Below are 18,966 nucleotides of genomic sequence, written 5' to 3' on the forward strand. Positions count from 1 at the left end.
CCCCAGCCACTCTGGGCGGCTTCCAATCAAGTGTTAAAAAAGTACAGCATTAAATATTAAAAACTTCCCTAAACAGGGCTGCCTTCAGAGGTCTTTTAAAGAGAAGATAGCTGCTTATTTCCTTTACATCTGAAGGGAGGGCATTCCACAGGGCGGGTGCCACTACCGAGAAGGTCCTCTACCTGGTTCCCTGTAACCTCACTTCTCGCAATGAGGAACCGCCAGAAGGCCCTCGGAGCTGGACCTCAGTGTCCGGGCTGAACGATGGGGTGGAGATGCTCCTTCAGGTCTACTGGACCGAGGCCGTTTAGGGATTTCAAGGTCAACACCAACACTTTGAATTGTGCTCGGAAACGTACTGGGAGCCAATGCAGATCTCTCAGAACCGGTGTTATATGGTCTTGGCGGCCACTCCCAGTCACCAGTCTAGCTGCCGCATTCTGGATTAATTGCAGTTTCCGGGTCACCTTCAAAGGTAGCCCCAAGTAGAGCACATTGCAGTAGTCCAAGCGGGAGATAACTAGAGCATGCACCACTCTGGCGAGACAGTCTGTGGGCAGGGAGGGTCTCATCCTGCGTACCAGGTGGAGCTGGGAGACAGCCGCCCTGGACACAGAATTAACCTGCACCTCCATGGACAGCTGTGAGTCCAAAATGACTCCCAGGTGGAACACGGACTTGTCGTATAGCATAGGGGCGAATGCTGAGACGGGCGTTCAGACGCCCTCAGACCCCTCAGCCTCGACCAGCCTGTGCATTTGACCTGCCAAGAGCTTTCTACATGTGGCAACAATGCAAGATGTAATAAAGCGCTGGCCCTCAACGCGGCTGTGGCTTGCCCTGGCCTAGCCTGCGCCCGTTCTCCTCCTTCCTCGCTTACTCCCCTCTCCCTTCTCCCTTGAATGACGTTGGTTTTCTGACCCCGTTTCCGACAGCTCTACCTGAGTGGGGAGTGCAAAGCGTCCTGGGACGATTCCGCCGCGACCGAGACGGAAACCCGCCAGGTATTGCCTGCAGCTTGTGGTGTGTGAGATGATGGGCTTTGCACGTGGGTTTGCATGCGCTTTCCTTTTTCCTTCACAGGGCACGGGGGGATTTCCCGGGATTGGAAAGGAGGGAATTTAAATAATACTGAAGAGGTAAGAATAATAAAGGTAAAGGGACCCCTGACCATTTGGTCCAGTCATGGCCGACTCTGGGGTTGCGGCGCTCATCTCGCTTTATTGGCCGAGGGAGCCGGCGGGTCATGTGGCCAGCATGACTAAGCCGCTTCTGGCGAACCAGAGCAGCGCACGGAAACGCCGTTTACCTTCCCGCTGGAGTGGTACCTATTTATCTACTTGCACTTTTGTGCTTTCGAACTGTTAGGTTGGCAGGAACAGGGACCGAGCAATGAGAGCTCACCCCGTTGCTGGGATTCGAACTGCCGACCTTCTGATCGGCAAGTCCTAGGCTCTGTGGTTTAACCCACAGCGCCACCTGCGTCCCGTAGGACTTACAAGGGTGGAGAGTGGATGGTTCCTTGCTGCAGAGGGAATTTTATGTCAGGAGCTCATCCTACACTCGAGTAGGACCCTGGCAGGGACACATGCCCGACTCGACTGGCATGTTCTCTCCCTCCCGGTCGTTCGTTCGGGAGCTTTAAAAACTTCTTCTGCCCGTACATCACAACGATCGATGCCAAGAGACATCGGCACACTTAGGGATGCGCAGAGTGTTCGCAGTTTGTGTAACAGACCTCAGCAACTCACCATTTTGGGTAATTACTTTATTTACATAAGGGACGCGGGTGGCGCTGTGGGTTAAACCACAGAGCCTAGGGCTTGCCGATCTGAAGGTCGGTGGTTCGAATCCCTGCGACGGTGTGAGCTCCTGTGGCTCAGTCCCTGCTCCTGCTAACCTAGAAGTTCGAAAGCAGACCAGTGCAAGTAGATAAATAGGTACCACTCCGGCGGGAAGGTAAATGGTGTTTCCGTGCGCTGCTCTGGTTCGCCAGAAGCGGCTTAGTCCTGCTGGCCACATGACCCAGAAGCTGTACGCCGGCTCCCTCGGCCAGTAAAGCGAGATGAGCGCCGCAACCCCAGAGTCGTCCGCAACTGGACCTAATGTTCAGGGGTCCCTTTACCTTTAAGGTGCTACTGGAAAGAATTTTTTTATCTCCTTTCCTGAGTCAGACTCCAGCCTCCTGCCTCCCTTATCTGAGTTCACACTTCTCAGTTTCCTGACAGTCCCTGACATTCATACAGTACCTTGAATTTTATGTGATCTTTTGCATTCAGTTTGCCATATCAAGGCAAACCTGCTTAGTTTTCCTTTGTGTGGACCGTACCGCGCTGGGCTGTGTCCACATGCGAGGGCCCAGCCACACAACACTTTCCACACAAAATTTTCTCACTTTGGGCTCCTTCCTTCTGGCTGCCGCACGTTGCTCGTTGGCATGGAAACGCTGATACAGTGGTACCTCGGTTTTTGGACACCTCCGCTGCCAAATGCTTCGGTTTTTGAACACCGAAAACCCAGAAGTAAATGATTCCATTTTCGAACGCGCCTCCGAAGTCGAATGGCTTCCTCTGGGTTCTATCTGTTGTTTTTCAGAATTTTCTCTATTGAATTGGCAGACCACTCTTTGCGCCTCAGTTTTCGAACGTTTCGGATGTCAAACGGTCTTCCGGAACAGATTACGTTCAAAAACCGAGATATCACTGTATTGGGCAGAAGATTTCCCAGTGCTCTGTTTTTCCGTGGAAAACGTTTCTGTTTCGTAAGTTCCTCAAAAGTGCGCCAACTGCAAATTCAATATTATGCAAGCGTGACAGTTTTAGCTTTTAGCTTTTGCTTCCTAAATGCAAGGAAAATAAACATGCTAAATTGGTTCGCTCGCACTCCGGGGCACCAGAATAAATTCCAGGACAAGCTTTCTGAGGCAAAGTCCCCTGGATTTGTGTAGGGAAATTTTCCTGTTCCTGGTTTTCTGGAAAACCTGCGCCGCTCCCTGAGAATTGGGAATTTGCAGTTTCTGTGACCTGTCAAGTGATCTGTAGCAAAACTCCCGCCGTGTCCACCTTTCAATAGCTCACCAGTCAAGCAATGCTTTCGCATGGGTCACTGGACATCAAAGTGTTTTGCTCTCCAAACCAACTTGACAATTGGAAATATTCTGTGTGGGTTAAGTTTCCTCCCCCTTCTCCTTTTGTGAGTAGATTTATCTTCTCTTCTGTAGTTTGCCATAGTTGTAGTTCGCACTTGCGTCCAAATAAGACCTAGCAGTGATTAACATTAACTGGGATTTTTTTCCAAACTGTGATTAAAAAAATATGGTTTGTTGGTTGGTTTTGCATTGTCAGGTTGATAAGATTCTACAAACAACGATATAAGAGTGGCTTAGGGCTCTCATATTTACGGGACCACCTCTCCTGGTCTGCCCCGCAGAGGACCTTAAGGTCCATGAATAATTATAGTTTAGAGGTCCTGGGCCCTAAGGAAGTCAGATTATCCTCCACCAGGGCCTTCTCAGTGATGGCTCCGACCTGGTGTAATAATAATAATAATAATAATAATAATAATAATTTATTATTTGTACCCCGCCCATCTGGTTGGGTTTCCCCAGCCACTCTGGGCGGCTTCCATAGAAACAAAAAATACAGTAAAATATCACAGATTAAAAACTTCCCTGAACAGGGCTGCCTTAAGATGTCTTCTAAATGTCAGGTAGTTATTTATCGCTTTGACATCTGCTGGGAGGGCGTTCCACAGGGCGGGCGCCACTACCGAGAAGGCCCTCTGCCTGGTTCCCTGTAGCTTTGCTTCTCGCAATGAGGGAACCGCCAGGAGGCCCTCGGAGCTGGACCTCAGTGTCCGGGCAGAACGATGGGGGTGGAGACACTCCTTCAGGTATACTGCGCCGAGGCCGTTTAGGGCTTTAAAGGTCAACACCAACACTTTGAATTGTGCTCGGAAACGTACTGGGAGCCAATGTAGGTCTTTCAAGACCGGTGTTATGTGGTCTCGGCGGCTGCCGAGTGTAATGCTCTGTCCCACGAGACCAGGGCCCTGCAGGATTTAACTTCCTTCCGCAAGGCCTGTAAGACAGAGCTATTCCGCCTGACTTTCAGTTTGAACTTAGCCTGATCTCTTATTCCCCTTCCTCCCTCTCCCCTTTTTATGAAGATTACCCACTCTGGGATCCCACAGCTAATTCTCCCCTGGCCTCCTCGCTGGCCCAAATAGGACTAATTTAGCCAGCTAGCCATCTAATGTTTATTGGATGGATTTAGGGGATTTCCCCCCTAAATTGATTTTTGAATTCTGAATTTATTGTTAGTCACCTTTTATACCATATTTTATGCTGTTTTTTGTTGCATCGACTGTTTTAAATTTGTTGTTAGCCGCCCTGAGCCCGGTTTTCTGAACCGGGAAGGGCGGGGTATAAATACAAAATTATTATTATTATTATTATTATTATTATTATTATTATTATTATTATTGCCTCTCCTTGACCTCTCCATGACTACCACTGCCGTCCTCCCTCGGGCAGCTCATAGCGGCTACCGGAGAGCAGGAGAGGAAGAAAGGAGGAGGAGAGCGGGGACAAAAATGGGGGAAAGTAGTAATAATAATAATAATAATAATAATAATAATAATAATAATAATAATAATAATAATAATTTTTTATTTATACCCTGCTCATCTGACTGGGCTTCCCCAGCCACTCTGGGCAGCTTCAAAAAAATATATTAAAATACTGCAACACTAAAAGCTTCCCTAAACAGGGCTGCCTTCAGATGTCTTCTAAAAGTCTGATAGTTGTTGTTCTCTTCGACATCTGGTGGGAGGGCGTTCCACAGGGAGGGCGCCACCACCGAGAAGGCCCTCTGCCTGGTTCCCTGTAACTTGGCTTCTCGCAGTGAGGGAACAGCCAGAAGGCCCTCGGCGCTGGATATCAGTGTCTGGGTAAAACGATGGGGGTGGAGACGCTCCTTCAGAAATGTCCCTATTTTCATCTGAGGAATGTTGGAGGCCATGGGTTTCCCATGGATATCTGGTTGGCCACTGTGAGTACATGATGCTGGACCATATGGGACATTGGCCTGACCCTGTAGCCTCATTTCATGTTCTTAGGAGGAAACCGTGGTTGCAGTTGTGTCCTCGCAATCTTGCTGTGACCCCCAGCGGCTTCCTTACGAGCCGTAAGCCGATTTCCCCTTCCCCAGAGTGGTTCTGGGCATAGCTGTCAACCGTCCCTTATTTGGTGGGAAACTCCGCTGTGTCCCACTGCTGTCCCTTATTGATGATGTCCCTTAAATTTCCCGGGTTTCAAAGGAAGCAGCTCCTCTCCCTCCCTCCCTGCCGGCCAGGGAGGAGGGAGGCTCCAACTGTGTTGCTTGGCTGCATTGCTCACCCAATAAGGAGTCTAAGAACGACTGGGGGGTGGAGCTTGCATGCCTTGTGCCAATCAAATCGGCCGTGTTGCCTGGGGACTCGCCTTTGCTCAGCGCTTCCCAGCAGAGAGGTGACGGTGGTTTTCCTTGCTGCATCCCCTTTGCCGGGTTGCTGCGCTGTGGGAACCACCGCTTGAGGCTTCGTTTGGCTGCTGGTTGACTAAAATCCCTTATTTCGGCTGCTGATCCCTTATTTTCAAATCTGTAAGTTGACAGCCATGGTTTTGCCCCAGCTCTGCAGCAGAATCCCTGACTTGCCAATAGCCATCATCCCCTGTAGCCGTGGAAACAGATAAAGGCTCTTTAGAAGCTGGCAACTCCCAAACCTTTCAGAAAATGCAGCGGTATGTCCCAGAAAAAAAGCCTGTTTAGGAAGGGAAGTCGCAGAGGGTAATCTCTTAAGAAAAGGAAGGTGCCGTCAGGCCTGCAGGTGAGGCAGCCGAAAAGTATTCACAGCTTGGAGTCTATCCGGATAGCTTAATTATAGGAGCTGCCTTTCCAAACCGAGAAGCCGTTTATATCTTTCCCTGCTGGTTTTGGGACTAGAATTTGGCTCCGCCAGCTGGCCGAATCAAATTAATGTGTGAACTCCCACCTCCATCTCACCACTTTCTTGGTTTCCCATATGCAAGGTTGGTTTGAAAGGTGTTAGACTGCTTCTGTATCGCCTGCTACCAGAATCTGGTTTCCTTTTATTTTCACTAACAGATGCGTTTTGTGCACACGTTCCCAAATATATATGTATAGTGCATTTTTGTAGGCATTATTTTGTCTGGAGAACTGCACCCCAAGATTCCGAGAGGTGGTGGATTTTGAAGGATAGTTGTTTCAGGAGCTGCAAATTCTGGCGGTTCCTTCACTGCGAGAAGTGAAGCTATAGGGAACCAGGCGGAGGGCCTTCTCGGTGGTGGCGCCCACTCTCTGGAACGCCCTCCCACCAGATGTCAAGGAAATAAACAACTATCTGACTTTTAGAAGACATCTGAAGGCACCCCTGTTAGGGAAGCTTTTAATGTTTAATACGTTATTGTATTTTAGTGTTCTGTTGGAAGCTGCGCAGAGTGGCTGGGGAAACCCAGAAAGATGAGCAGGGTATAAATAATAAATTATTATTATTATTATTATTATTATTATTATTATTATTATTATACAGTGGTACCTCGGGTTAAAAACAATAATGACATGGCGGTTTTCTTTTGAAAGTAATGATAAAGTTTACAGTAGAACCTCTACTTACAACCGCCTCTACTTGGGCCCGATCCAAGTTGCGACCGTGGCAAACCCGGAAGTAAATACAGTGGTACCTCGGGTTACAAACGCTTCAGGTTACAGACTCCGCTAACCCAGAAATAGTACCTCAGGTTAAGAACTTTGCTTCAGGATGAGAACAGAAATCGTGCGGCGGCAGCGGGAGGCTCCATAAGCTAAAGTGGTTCTTCAGGTTAAGAACAGTTTCAGGTTAAGAACGGACCTCCAGAACGAATTAAGTTCTTAACCCAAGGTACCACTGTACTGCTCTATTGTGTTTATGTTGTATTTCCACTATATAATGGGGGCAGCTCTGTCAATTCTTACTGTGAGATTTGGAGAAGGAGGGAGGGAGTTTGTAAGGAGTCCAGAATTGTGCCCCCATTGCCCATCCAAGAAATTGCATGTGATGGTTCAGGTATTGCCAGCCTGTTTGGGTCCCATTTCATCCTGTTGTTCCGTCTGCCCCTCCTGTTCTGCAGTCAGCAATCCCAATTGCGGCCTCCTCCCTTTGCAGATGTTTCAAAGACTTCCCTCCCATTTCATGTGGATTTTCAGATCTCTTCTTCCTGACTTGGTTTGTGGCATTGCAGGCTTGGAGTTCGGAAGTAGGTTCTTCTTCTCTCTGTGTGTTTGCGTGTGTTGTAATGACTTTTGAAAATCCACCCTGTCTCTGGGTTCTAACAATTCTGTTTCCAACTTTGATTTTTCCACCTGGAAGCCTAATTTTTTGTCCAATTTATATGCCTCCATTATTTGATAATAATGGAGCCAGTCTCTCACTCTATTCTTTAATTTTTCAAAGCTCTGCAGTTTTAGCCTGTCTCCCTCTTGCTCCAAAATTTCACAATATTTCGGCCACTTGGCCTCCATATTGAGTTTTTTCAATGCTTTCGCTTCCATTGGTGACAGCCATCTTGAGGTTTTACTTTCTAACAAATCTTTGTACCTTATCCAAACGTTAAACAGTGCTTTCCTAACAATATGGTTCTTGAATGCCCTATGGACCTTGGCCTTATCATACCATGCCAACCAAATACATTGTTAAAACCTTCCAAATCCAGAACATCTGTGTTTTCAAGAAGCATCCATTCTTTCAGCCAGCAAAATGCGGCTGATTCATAATAGAGTTTAAGGTCCACGCTGTTAGTTTACTTAAAATTCTGGATGCGTGCCAAAGAGACTGCCGACATATAATTGGGATATTATGTGCCCAGCACAGGGCGAGACGGTGACTTGGAGATCAATAATAGATTGGCCAAAAATGAGGCCTTGGAATAATAATAATAATAATAAATAACAACAACAGCAACAATTTATTTATTTATTTATACCCCGCCCATCTGGCTGGGCTTCCCCAGCCACTCTGGGCGGCTTCCAACAGAATATTAAAATGCAATAGTCTATTAAAAGCTTCCCTAAACAGGGCTGCCTTCAGATGTCTTCTAAAATTCTGGTACAGTGGTACCTCTAGATGCGAACGGGATCCGTTCTGGAGCCCCGTTCACATCCTGAAGTGAACGCAACCCACGCGTGCGCGGGTCACGATTTGCCGCTTCCGAGCAGAGGACAATACGGTGGAACAGAAACGCCGGTTTTGAGAGTTTAGTTTATTTCTCTATCTTCCCAAAGGAGCCCAGGGCAGCGAGCAGCAACGGTAAAACCGTCTCTGCCCCTCTTTTTCAATGTCTTTCTTGCTCGTGCCTCTGATGTGCCTCGCGACGTTAATTTAATGCGCCTGCTTTTTGTGATACGTGCCGCGGCTTAATGTCATAGTTGGAAGGTCTGCATCCCCAAACCGCTTCATATGATTTAAGCACCTTTGAACCCACTGCTGTTCCTCCCTTGAAAGCAGAGCTCCCTTGAACCCGCTGCTGTTCCTCCCTTGAATTCTTGCAGCATCCTTGTTAGGCTTATCAAAGAACTAAACAGAAACCAGGAACCCAGGGCAGCAGTCGCCATTACAGTGGTACCTCGGGTTACATACGCTTCAGGTTACATACGCTTCAGGTTACAGACTCTGCTAACCCAGAAATAGTGCTTCAAGGTTAAGAACTTTGTTTCAGGATGAGAACAAAAATCGTGCTCCGCAGCGTGGCGGCAGCAGGAGGCCCCATTAGCTAAAGTGGTGCTTCAGGTTAAGAACGGTATCAGGTAAAGAACGGACCTCCGGAACGAATTAAGTACTTAACCCGAGGTACCACTGTACAGTCTGTTTACGAGACGGTATTCACTCGAGGGTAAGGGAAGCCATCTTGGGAGAGCTTCAGAAGTTGGGCAGCCCATCGCAGCCGAGATTTTCCACCCTGCCAGGTAGACAGATGTTGGGTCTTGATTTCTCACCTACCTCCTTCCTTTTCGCCTTCAGGTTTTCGACAACAACTCTGACGCCATTCCCATCCACGCAATCGGAGTGCTCACGTCTATCATGAGCAACTCTCCTTCGGCCAAGGTAAGGGACATGCATTCCTCGCCTTTAAAAAAATAAGGAGCACAGGATGAGCAGCAAGAGAGACAGTGTGGCGCAGTGGTTAGAGCGTCAGACTAGGACCTGGGAGGCCAGGGTTTGAACGCCCTCTTGGCCAAGCATCTCACTGGATGATCTTGGGCCCGTCTCTGCTTCTCAGCCTCAACTACCTCTCAGGGTTGTTGTTAGGATTAAATGGGAGAACTTTGTATGCAAGCTTGAGCTCCTTGGAGGAGAAGAAAGTGGGATAAGAATGCAATAAATAATAATATATACAGCTAAAGCTGGAGACTTAGGAATAATAATAATTAATTATTTGTATCCCGCCCATCTGGCTGGGTTTCCTCAGCCACTCTGGGCGGCTTCCAACAAAGATTAAAAATACATTAAAATGTCACACATTTAAAGCTTCCCTGAACAGGGCTGCCTTCAGATGTCTTCTAAAAGTCTGGTAGTTGTTTATCTCTTTGACATCTGGTGGGAGGGCATTCCACAGGGCAGGCGCCACTACCGAGAAGGCCCTCTGCCTGGTTCCCTGTAACTTGGCCTCTCGCAGTGAGGGAACCGCCAGAAGGCCCTCAGAGCTGGACCTCAGTGTCCGGGCAGAATGATGGGTGTGGAGACGCTCCTTCAGATATACTGGACCGAGGCCGTTTAGGGCTTTAAAGGTCAGCACCAACACTTTGAATTGTGCCCGGAAACGTACTGGGAGCCAGTGTAGGTCTTTCAAGACCGGTGTTATGTGTTCTCGGCAGCCACCCCCAGTCACCAGTCTAGCTGCCGCATTCTGGATTAATTGTAGTTTCCGGGTCACCTTCAAAGGTAGCCCCACGTAGAGCGCATTGCAGTAGTCCAAGCGGGAGATAACTAGGAAGACAGGTAGCAGTCTCAGCAACCCTGTTGCCAGAGGAAAAGTATCTAAAATATTTACTAAAGCTGCATTTGTAGTCCAAGGAAGAAAAATAGGTGTGAGTTCTCACAGCTCTCTGCACGTGGTTTGAAAGACACTTCGGTATATTATTGTCAAGACGTGGCTTCATTTGATACCCACAGAAGGCAAGATCTATTTCCTTGAATCATGAGAGCTAGAAACCTGAAAATGTTGTGTGTGGTACCAAATTCCCCACCAGTTACCTGCCTGTGTATTTCCTTGGGGGGGGAAGTACATTTGCTTGAGATAACACTGCTGGCAGCGAGTGGAGGAATTATCCTCTTTCCTTTAACAAGATTATTTAAACGAAGATGCGAATAGAGTCTCACACCCTCCAACATCCTGCAGAAGAAAATCGGGACGCCCGTCTTTCGGGGCTGCGCTTTCGCGAGAACCAAAACGAAAGATCCCGGGATCCAGTCCGAAGCTGAGGTGGCTTCTGTAATTAGAAGATAATTAATTAATTCTGTAATTAGAAGATAGGTAGATAACAGGTAGATAGTTAAGAGCCGAGGCCAGGCATAGGCAAACTCGGCCCTCCAGATGTTTTGGGACTACAACTCCCATCATCCCTAGCTAACAGGACCAGTGGTCAGGGATGATGGGAATTGTAGTCTCAAAACATCTGGAGGGCCAAGTTTGCCTATGCCTATGCCTATTATACTCAGAATAGACCCATTCAAACGAAGGGACCCCAGTTAATTTATGTGGGTCTACTCCAGGCGTTGGTCGTTTTGAAAGTGTGTTTTGCGTGTTAACTTCTGTAAAGTTCTTCCGAAGTCCTAAACCCTAGGCTGGCTGGAGATGGATGATCTATTTCTCTTAATACCCCACAATATTTCCTACCTAGATCTGAATGCTCGCTTTATTATTCATACGTGCCACAAACCAAAACACAAGAAGCAACTAAGATCTCTATTTTGAGTTGGGACTTTCTGACTTTACACTGATTTTATTCCACTGACTTCTTTAGCTTTAACTGAACTCGACACTGTTTTTGTGTTTTGTTTAATCTTTGAACAGTCTTCATGCTGAAAGCTTGCGGAATTGCCTTACCCCTTTTTCACCCATCCGACCAACTTGATCTGTAGACTTAGCCCTGCTGCAGCTGCCGCTTAAAACCCAAACACGTAGATGCTTGTACTTTTAAATCTTTTGCTGTTAATCTGAATGATCATTTAAATGTTTAGAAGTATTTGTTTTCATTGACAATTTCAACACTTCCTGTAAACCCCTTAGAGAGGTTTGGTTACAATCAAGCCAGGATATAATTTTTGCTACCCAATAAAGAGCTCAAACACAAAACAAATCTCCGTTCACCCACTTTTGCCTTGGCCAGCTGAATTCTGCGCTGTTTTCATGTTGTTTCTTAATCACATAAGCTCCCGGCAAATGCGTATGTAAAAGTCAGGGTAACGGAACGAGAAATCCCAAATCGTACTTGAAGCAGAATAGAAAAGTTCGAGCCCCCTCTCTCCAATTCCCCCTCCCCAGTTTGCTTTGGGTGGGAATTCGGGAACTAATGGCGTGATCTGCTCTCGCTAATCCTTAACGGCTGCCTGCATTTTTCAGGAGGTGTTCAAAGAAAGGATTGGCTATTCGCACTTATTTGAAGTTTTGAAGAGCCAGAGTCAGCCGACCAAGAAGCTGCTGCAGGAGCTCCTCAACATGGTGAGATCTTTTTGACAAGAGAGAATTAAAATCTGCCAGCACGTTGGCAGAGCTAAGCAGGATCCGTCCACAGTTCAGTTGCATGAAAGGCGTAATATCAATCTTTATTACGGTCCAGAGACCCAACAAATCATTAGAAAGCAATGCACAATTCAGAAAGCAATGCACAATTCAGGCAGTCTACCTCCAGGTTGGGACGCGGGTGGCGGTGGGACGTGGGTGGCGCTGTGGGCTGAACCACAGAGCCTAGGACTTGCCGATCAGAAGGTTGGCGGTTCGAATCCCCACGACGGGGATAATTACAGTAATAATTACAGTGGTACCTCAGGTTACATACGCTTCAGGTTACAGACTCCGCTAACCCAGAAATATTACCTCGGGTTAAGAACTTTGCTTCAGGATGAGAACAGAAATCGTGCTCTGGTGGTGCGGCAGCAGCAGGAGGCCCCATTAGCTAAAGTGGTGCTTCAGGTTAAGAACACTTTCAGGTTAAGAACAGACCTCCGGAACAAATTAAGTACTTAACGCGAGGTACCACTGTAAACGCGGACGCGGGTGGCGCTGTGGGTAAAACCTCAGCGCCTAGGACTTGCCGATCGTATGGTCGGCGGTTCGAATCCCCGCGGCGGGTTGAGCTCCCGTCATTCGATCCCAGCGCCTGCCAACCTAGCAGTTCAAAAGCACCCCCAGGTGCAAGTAGATAAATAGGGACCGCTTACCAGCGGGAAGGTAAACGGCGTTCCGTGTGCTGCGCTGGCTCGCCAGATGCAGCTTGTCACGCTGGCCACGTGACCCGGAAGTGTCTGCGGACAGCGCTGGCTCCCAGCCTATAGAGTGAGATGAGCGCACAACCCTAGAGTCTGGCAAGACTGGCCCGTACGGGCAGGGGTACCTTTACCTTTTACCACTGTAAATAAGTTTTGATGGATGCAATAATGAAATGCTGAATTGTTTAGTGTTCATAAAATATGCAGGGATTTTTGTTATGCAAAATGAACCATGGAAAGAGAGGAAGGGAAGCCATTGGTATTTTAAAGATGTTTAAATGAGTGCAGTCGTACCTTGGAAGTCAAGCAGCTTAGTTCCCGAACGTTTTGGCTCCCAGACGCCGCCGACATGGAAGTGAGTGTTCTGGTTTTTGACCGTTCTCTTGGAAGCCAAACGTCCGACAGGGCTACAAACAACGATATAAGAGTACACAGATGGAATTATAAAGAGAGAAAATTATCACTTCTTACACAGTATAAAGATGCTCCTTAAAAAACAAAAGGGGAAATGAATTAATGAGCTTTTCTTAAGTTGAATTGTCAATATTTAAATACCTTGCATTGTTTCTGCTACATAAAGATGCAAAATAGCTGCTGATGTTAGGTTAATGAGAGCCAATATTGACTACTCGGGTGTATAACAGTCGTACCTTGGTTTTCAAACGCCTCAGGAGTCTAATGTTTTGGCTCCCGGACAGTCAAAAACCGGAAGGGATTGTTCCGGTTTTTGAACGTTCTTTGGAACCCGGACGTCCGACACGGCTTCTGATTGGCTGCAGGAAGCCACGATTTGGTTTCTGAACGTTTTGGAAGTTGAACAAACTTCCGGAACGGATTCCGTTCGACTTCCAAGGTCCGACTGTATTTTAAATTGTAAAACAGGAAATTTAATAAAAATTGTTATTTTTTAAAAAAATGATTACAACATGACTCTCCCCCCCACTTCAGGCTGTCGAAGGCGACCACAGCTCTTGCCCCGCACGCCTGATCCACAACGAGCAGCCGCTTTTGATCCTGATCATGTGGATCCCGGAACTGAAGTCCCGGGAGCTCCAGATCTTCCTCTCTGAGTGGCTCAAGAAGATCTGCGACGCCTCGCTGCAGAGCCGTACCACCTGCGTCAAGGCAGGGATGGTGAGCTGCCTGCTGGATGCCCTGTGTGCCACGGGGCAAGAGCTAGACCCCAAGTGCTCTGAGAACCTCCTCTACCTCCTCCAGGTCTTTATTTTATTATTATTATTATTATTATTATTATTATTATTATTAAATTTTATTTAACATTATTACAAAATACTGCAAATACATACATACATATATATTTCAGATAAAAGCACACACATACAGTGGTACCTCAGGTTACATACGCTTCAGGTTACAGACTCCGCTAACCCAGAAATAGTGCTTCAGGTTAAGAACTTTGCTTCAGGATGAGAACAGAAATCGGGCTCCGGCGGCGCGGTTGCAGCAGGAGGTCCCATTAGCTAAAGTGGTGCTTCAGGTTAAGAACAGTTTCAGGTTAAGTATGGACCTCCAGAACGAATTAAGTATTTAACCTGAGGTACCACTGTATATAAAAAGAACAAAAAAGAAAGAAAGGAAAAAGAAAAAATAAGAAGAAAAATTGGAAGAAGAAGAAAAGTTGGAAGAATTTCTTCCAAATTTATTCTTCAGATATCTCAATAATAAAATTTCATTGATTGACTTCCATCGCTTACACTGCACTTCCTAAATACATTACAAGCAAAACTGTATCTGTTATTCCATATTTTTCCCTTACAATCTCATAAAAATATGCTAATCAATAAGTTTTCTAAATCTTTCATAAATCTAAACACAACCAATACCTTACGCTGAATCTTTGTCTACATAAATAATCATTTAAACATTTCCGTTGTTTCTGGATTGTATTGGTTTTGGTCTTATCAAATCAGCCAGCTTTGCTAATTCCAAGTATTTGCATAATTTATTCAGCTGTTCTTCTTTTGTTGGGACGTGATTATCTTTCCAATTATTGGCTATTAACATTCTCGCTGCTGTTGTCGCGTACAGGTCAAATATTAATTTTGTTATTCAGGACGTCACCATTCAAAATTCCTAATAAGTATGATTCTGCTCTTTTATTATGTGATGTTTTTATTAGCTTTTCGATTTCCTCGTGTATCATATTCCAATATTTCTTAATTTCCGGACATGACCACCACATATGGTTTAATGTTCCAGTCATTCTATTACACCTCCAACACTTATTATCACCCGATTTTTTCATTTTTGCCAACAGAGGTCCTTTGGCTGGGATGGGACGATATGGGATTGGGGGAGCAACTCCCATCTCTTGTGGGGGCGCAATTAGTGCCAGCACCGTCTGTTAAGAGTTTGGGTGTAATCTTCGACGCCTCCCTTTCCATGGAGGCGCAGATTGCAGCTATAACAAAGGCGGCATTTTTTCATCTCCGCCAAGCTAAGCAGTTGGCCCCTTACCTCTCTCGCCCTGACCTAGCCACTGAGATCCACACGACGGTCACCTCCAGACCGGATTATTGTAACTCGCTCTACGTGGGGCTGCCCTTGAGACTGACCCAGAAACTCCAGCGGGTGCAGAATGCCGCGGCGAAACCCGTTACAGGGTCCTCGCTGCGAGATCACATTCACCCGGTGCTATACCAGCTGCACTGGCTCCTTACAGGGAGTCAGGTTCAAGGTGCTGGTTTTAACCTTTAAAGCCCTATGCAGCCTAGGACCCTCGTACCTACGGGACCGCCTCTCCTGGTATGTCCCATGGAGGACCTGACGGTCTTCAAACAAAAACATCTTGGAGGTCCCGGGCCACAGGGAGGATAGGCTGGCCTCAACGAGAGCCAGGGCTTTTTCGGCCATGGCCCCGATCTGGTGGAACGCTCTGTCCCAAGAGACCAGGGCCCTGCGGGACTTGACATCTTTCTGCAGGGCCTGCAAGACAGAGCTGTTCCACCAGGCCTTTGGCCAAGGCACAGCCTGACTCCCTCCTTCGGCAATCTTCACAGAACTCTATCCCAATGGTTGCCATCAATTTGATTGGAATTAATTTTATAATGAAATGATTTTAGAATGTTGTATTATTTTGTTGTTGTTATCCGCCCTAAGCCCGGCTTCGGCTGGGGAGGGCGGGATATAAATATCATTTTTTATTATTATTATTACCTGGCGACAGGTCTTGGGCGGCCTCTCCATCCGGCCGGGGGAACTGAGGCAGCTCTTGAAGCTCCTCCGGACCGAGCAGGGCAAGGGGCCGCACCCCTACACCGTCCAAGTCATCCGGGCCCTCTCTGGGATGGCCAGGAAAGATGGCGCCGAGCGAGCGCTGCAGTATTTTGACCTCACGCCTAGCATGGCGGGGATTATGGTGCCTTCCATCCAGAAGTGGCCCGGGAGCGGCTTCGCCTTCCACGCCTGGGTGTGCCTCGTCGAAGAGGCCAAGGACTTTCCGGAGGAAGCGGCCAGGCTGAAGCGGAAGCAGCTGTACAGGTCGGTCGGAAGGGGGCAGCGGAAATCTGGCTGGGTTTGGGTGGGGACCGAATGAATGAATGAATCTTTATGTGCGTCAGCCATCGGCCATAGCGATAAAACAACAGTACAATCTACAAAGAATAGAAATGGAAAGTCAGTTACAGTGGTACCCCAGGTTACATACGCTTCAGGTTACAGACTCCACTAACCCAGAAATAGTACCTCGGGTTAAGAACTTTGCTTCAGGATGAGAACAGAAATCATGCTCCGGCGGCAGTGGGAGGCCCCATTAGCTAAAGTGGTGTTTCAGGTTAAGAACAGTTTCAGGTTAAGAACGGACCTCCGGAACGTATTAAGTACTTAACCCAAGGTACCACTGTATTAAGCTGTAACTTAAAATGGGGTAGGTTTCATTTTATCTTATATTTTGGAAATGTGCATCCATTTTTCCCCCCTTAAATTTTTTGGGGGGCCCCCAAGAGAGTGGGGCTCTAACTATAGCTTGTTCAGCTTTTACGTAAATCTGGCGCTGGGTCTCAGTGTGGCTCCTGTGAGCAAGGGAGAAATCCATCCGGCCAGCTTGTAACCTACCCTATCCTTTGACCCCCCCCCCCCAGCTTCTTCACCACCAACGGGACGGGCTTTGAGGCCTTCTTCACAGCCGACGGGACTCTGGTGGTGGCTGTCTGCACCAAAAAGGAGTACATGACGGTGGCCCTGCAAGAGTTTCCGTTCAACGACGCAGCCTGGGTGAGTAAGGGGCTGGAGCAGACCTGGCCGCAACCAGATTCCTTGGCGCCCTTAATCCTGCCTCTGTGCCCCTATTGGGATTATCGGTGTAAATGTGAGATACGTTCCACTGCAAATGAGAGCCATGAAGAAGCTGAGCTTTGTTGTTTCTTGGTTTTGTCAGAGCAAAGCAGAATGCCTGTAAGTTTTTAGAGGAGGAAAACAAGGTGGGAAATGTCATATTTTTCGCTCCATATGCTCACCAGACCATAGGGCGCACCTAGTTTTTAGAGGGGGAAATCAAGAAAAAAAAATCTTATTTCCCCACCAGCCCCAAAGAGCGGCCTACAGGCTGCGCGCAACCTCTCCCTGCCGGACGGGTTGCGGGCGGCTATGGCACAAGCCAAAACAGCGAGCGGGATGGAGGAGGGGGTGGAGGGAGTGCTCACATTTGTGCGTGCCTGTGTGAGGCAGCTGCCTTGCCTCGCCTCTGAGGTGACGCCGAAACCCAGAGCAAAAGGATGAGGACGAGACGGCGGGACAGGAGCCGTGCTTGAATTACAGTCAGCTGGGAAGAGGGGCGGAAGGGGCTGGTGTCCGTGTTGGGATACTGCCAGGGAGACAAAGTCCATCATGACTCCACGTCGTCTCCGGACGTCCATCAATCTCCCGCAGACACGCAGTATCAGCAATTAGCGACACGAGATTCAGAAATAGCTTACCACATTCCAGAGCTGATGCACGCTCTATCAGCAGATAATGCACAGCGAAAGATGCACGCAGGAGAGCATATTTACAAGTTTATTCAGCGTTGGTCAGAACAAAGAAAAACATGACTGCCTGCTTCAGTGTTCCAGCACAGAGAGAGAGAAACGAAAGCAAAGACACAACAGAAACATCCTGTGAACAGGAAATACGCAGGCTGTGGCACAAACATCCTGCTCCCTTTTAGGGTGGAACGGAAATATCCTAACAGTCCGTCCCCTCCTTCCAGTAAAGCCAGCAGAGCAAGAGCTGCTGACATGCTCTCCGCAGCTCTCGCTTTAAAGCAAGAAAAGTGAGAGCTGGCTTCACAGCGAGCGATGGACGGGAGCCATGGCTCCGGCTGCGGAGGCATCCCTCAGCTCGCGACTGCAGCGGCAGCCGAGGGATCCCTCTGCCGCCCAGTGCATTTGCTCCATAAGACGCACAGATATTTCCCCTTACTTTTTAGGGGGAGAGAGTGTGCCTTTTATGAGAGCCAGTGTGGTGTAGTATGCAGTAATAGGCAGCAGAAATACAGACACACGCTGAGAGAGAGACACACAGAGACACACAATCTCACTCTGAATTATCTGGACCACGCATATTACTCTGGTTAGCTTTGAAGTCTGTAGGTTACAGACAGGCAATAAAATTGGTTGAGCAACAAAAAATGAACTGTCGTCGATAATTTCAGAACATGGCTATAGGCCTTCCCCTGGCTAAACTGAGGTTTGGGATTTTTTGCATAAGATAGAAGGAAATTCAGATCCATTGCACTGAAGAAAACAAACAAACCCAAAACATAGCTTTGTGACGCTTATTCTCTATGGGAGCCAACGTGGTGTAGTGGTTAAGAGCGGCGGACTCGTGATCTGGTGAACCGGGTTCGCTTCCCTGCTCCTCCACATGCAGCTGCTGGGTGACCTTGGACTAGTCACACTTCTCTGAAGTCTCTCAGCCCCACTCACCTCACAGAGTGTTTGTTGTGGGGGAGGAAGGGAAAAAGGAGATTGTTAGCCGTTTTGAGACTCCTTCGGGTAGTGATAAAGCGGGATATCAAATCCAAACTCTTCTTCTTCTCTTCTTATGGAGCGAAAAATATGGTAAGTTTGAGAATCAAGGTACCAGTGTACTGAACTGCGCAGCTGCTGTTTGAGCAGAATATGTTGTTTGATGGACCCATAATCGCCTCCTTCCACTCCCCCCCCCCCAAAAAAAAACAGCACTGCGTCAATGTCGTCCACATCACGGGCCGCCGTCCCTTTGGCCAGAACCTCGTGAACATCTACGTGGACGGGGAACTCCGGAAGACGGCTCAACTGCGGTTCCCCTCCCTGGGCGAGGTAGAGGCTCTTCCTGCAACCCCTCCTACTTTGAGGGAACTGTAATTATGCTGGTGGGGAGGGGAGGACAACAACATATTCAGACTATAACCAATAAACTGAAACTGACACAGGGACAAACAGAAGAAGACGCCTTCAGCCCGGT

General features: G+C 47.8%; 1 protein-coding gene across 5 annotated transcripts in view; it reads left to right on the top strand.

Moving 5' to 3' along the window:
• NBEAL2 (neurobeachin like 2) overlaps positions 1–18,966 on the top strand; it is a 209,981-nt gene that overhangs the window by 118,239 nt on the left and 72,776 nt on the right. For 3 of the 5 annotated variants that reach the window (XM_083405874.1, XM_083405875.1, XM_083405876.1), the window contains 7 exons: positions 936–1,004; positions 9,055–9,138; positions 11,657–11,755; positions 13,471–13,740; positions 15,710–16,023; positions 16,623–16,755; positions 18,702–18,821. In XM_083405874.1, the coding sequence (XP_083262000.1) occupies positions 936–1,004; positions 9,055–9,138; positions 11,657–11,755; positions 13,471–13,740; positions 15,710–16,023; positions 16,623–16,755; positions 18,702–18,821 (1,089 nt within the window). The remainder of the gene's footprint in view (positions 1–935; positions 1,005–9,054; positions 9,139–11,656; positions 11,756–13,470; positions 13,741–15,709; positions 16,024–16,622; positions 16,756–18,701; positions 18,822–18,966) is intronic. The other 2 variants (XM_083405877.1, XM_083405878.1) reach the window with 1 other exon arrangement.

Source organism: Podarcis tiliguerta (genome assembly GCF_965153285.1).
Source record: "Podarcis tiliguerta genome assembly, chromosome: 12".
In the NCBI taxonomy this organism is placed as follows: domain Eukaryota; kingdom Metazoa; phylum Chordata; class Lepidosauria; order Squamata; family Lacertidae; genus Podarcis; species Podarcis tiliguerta.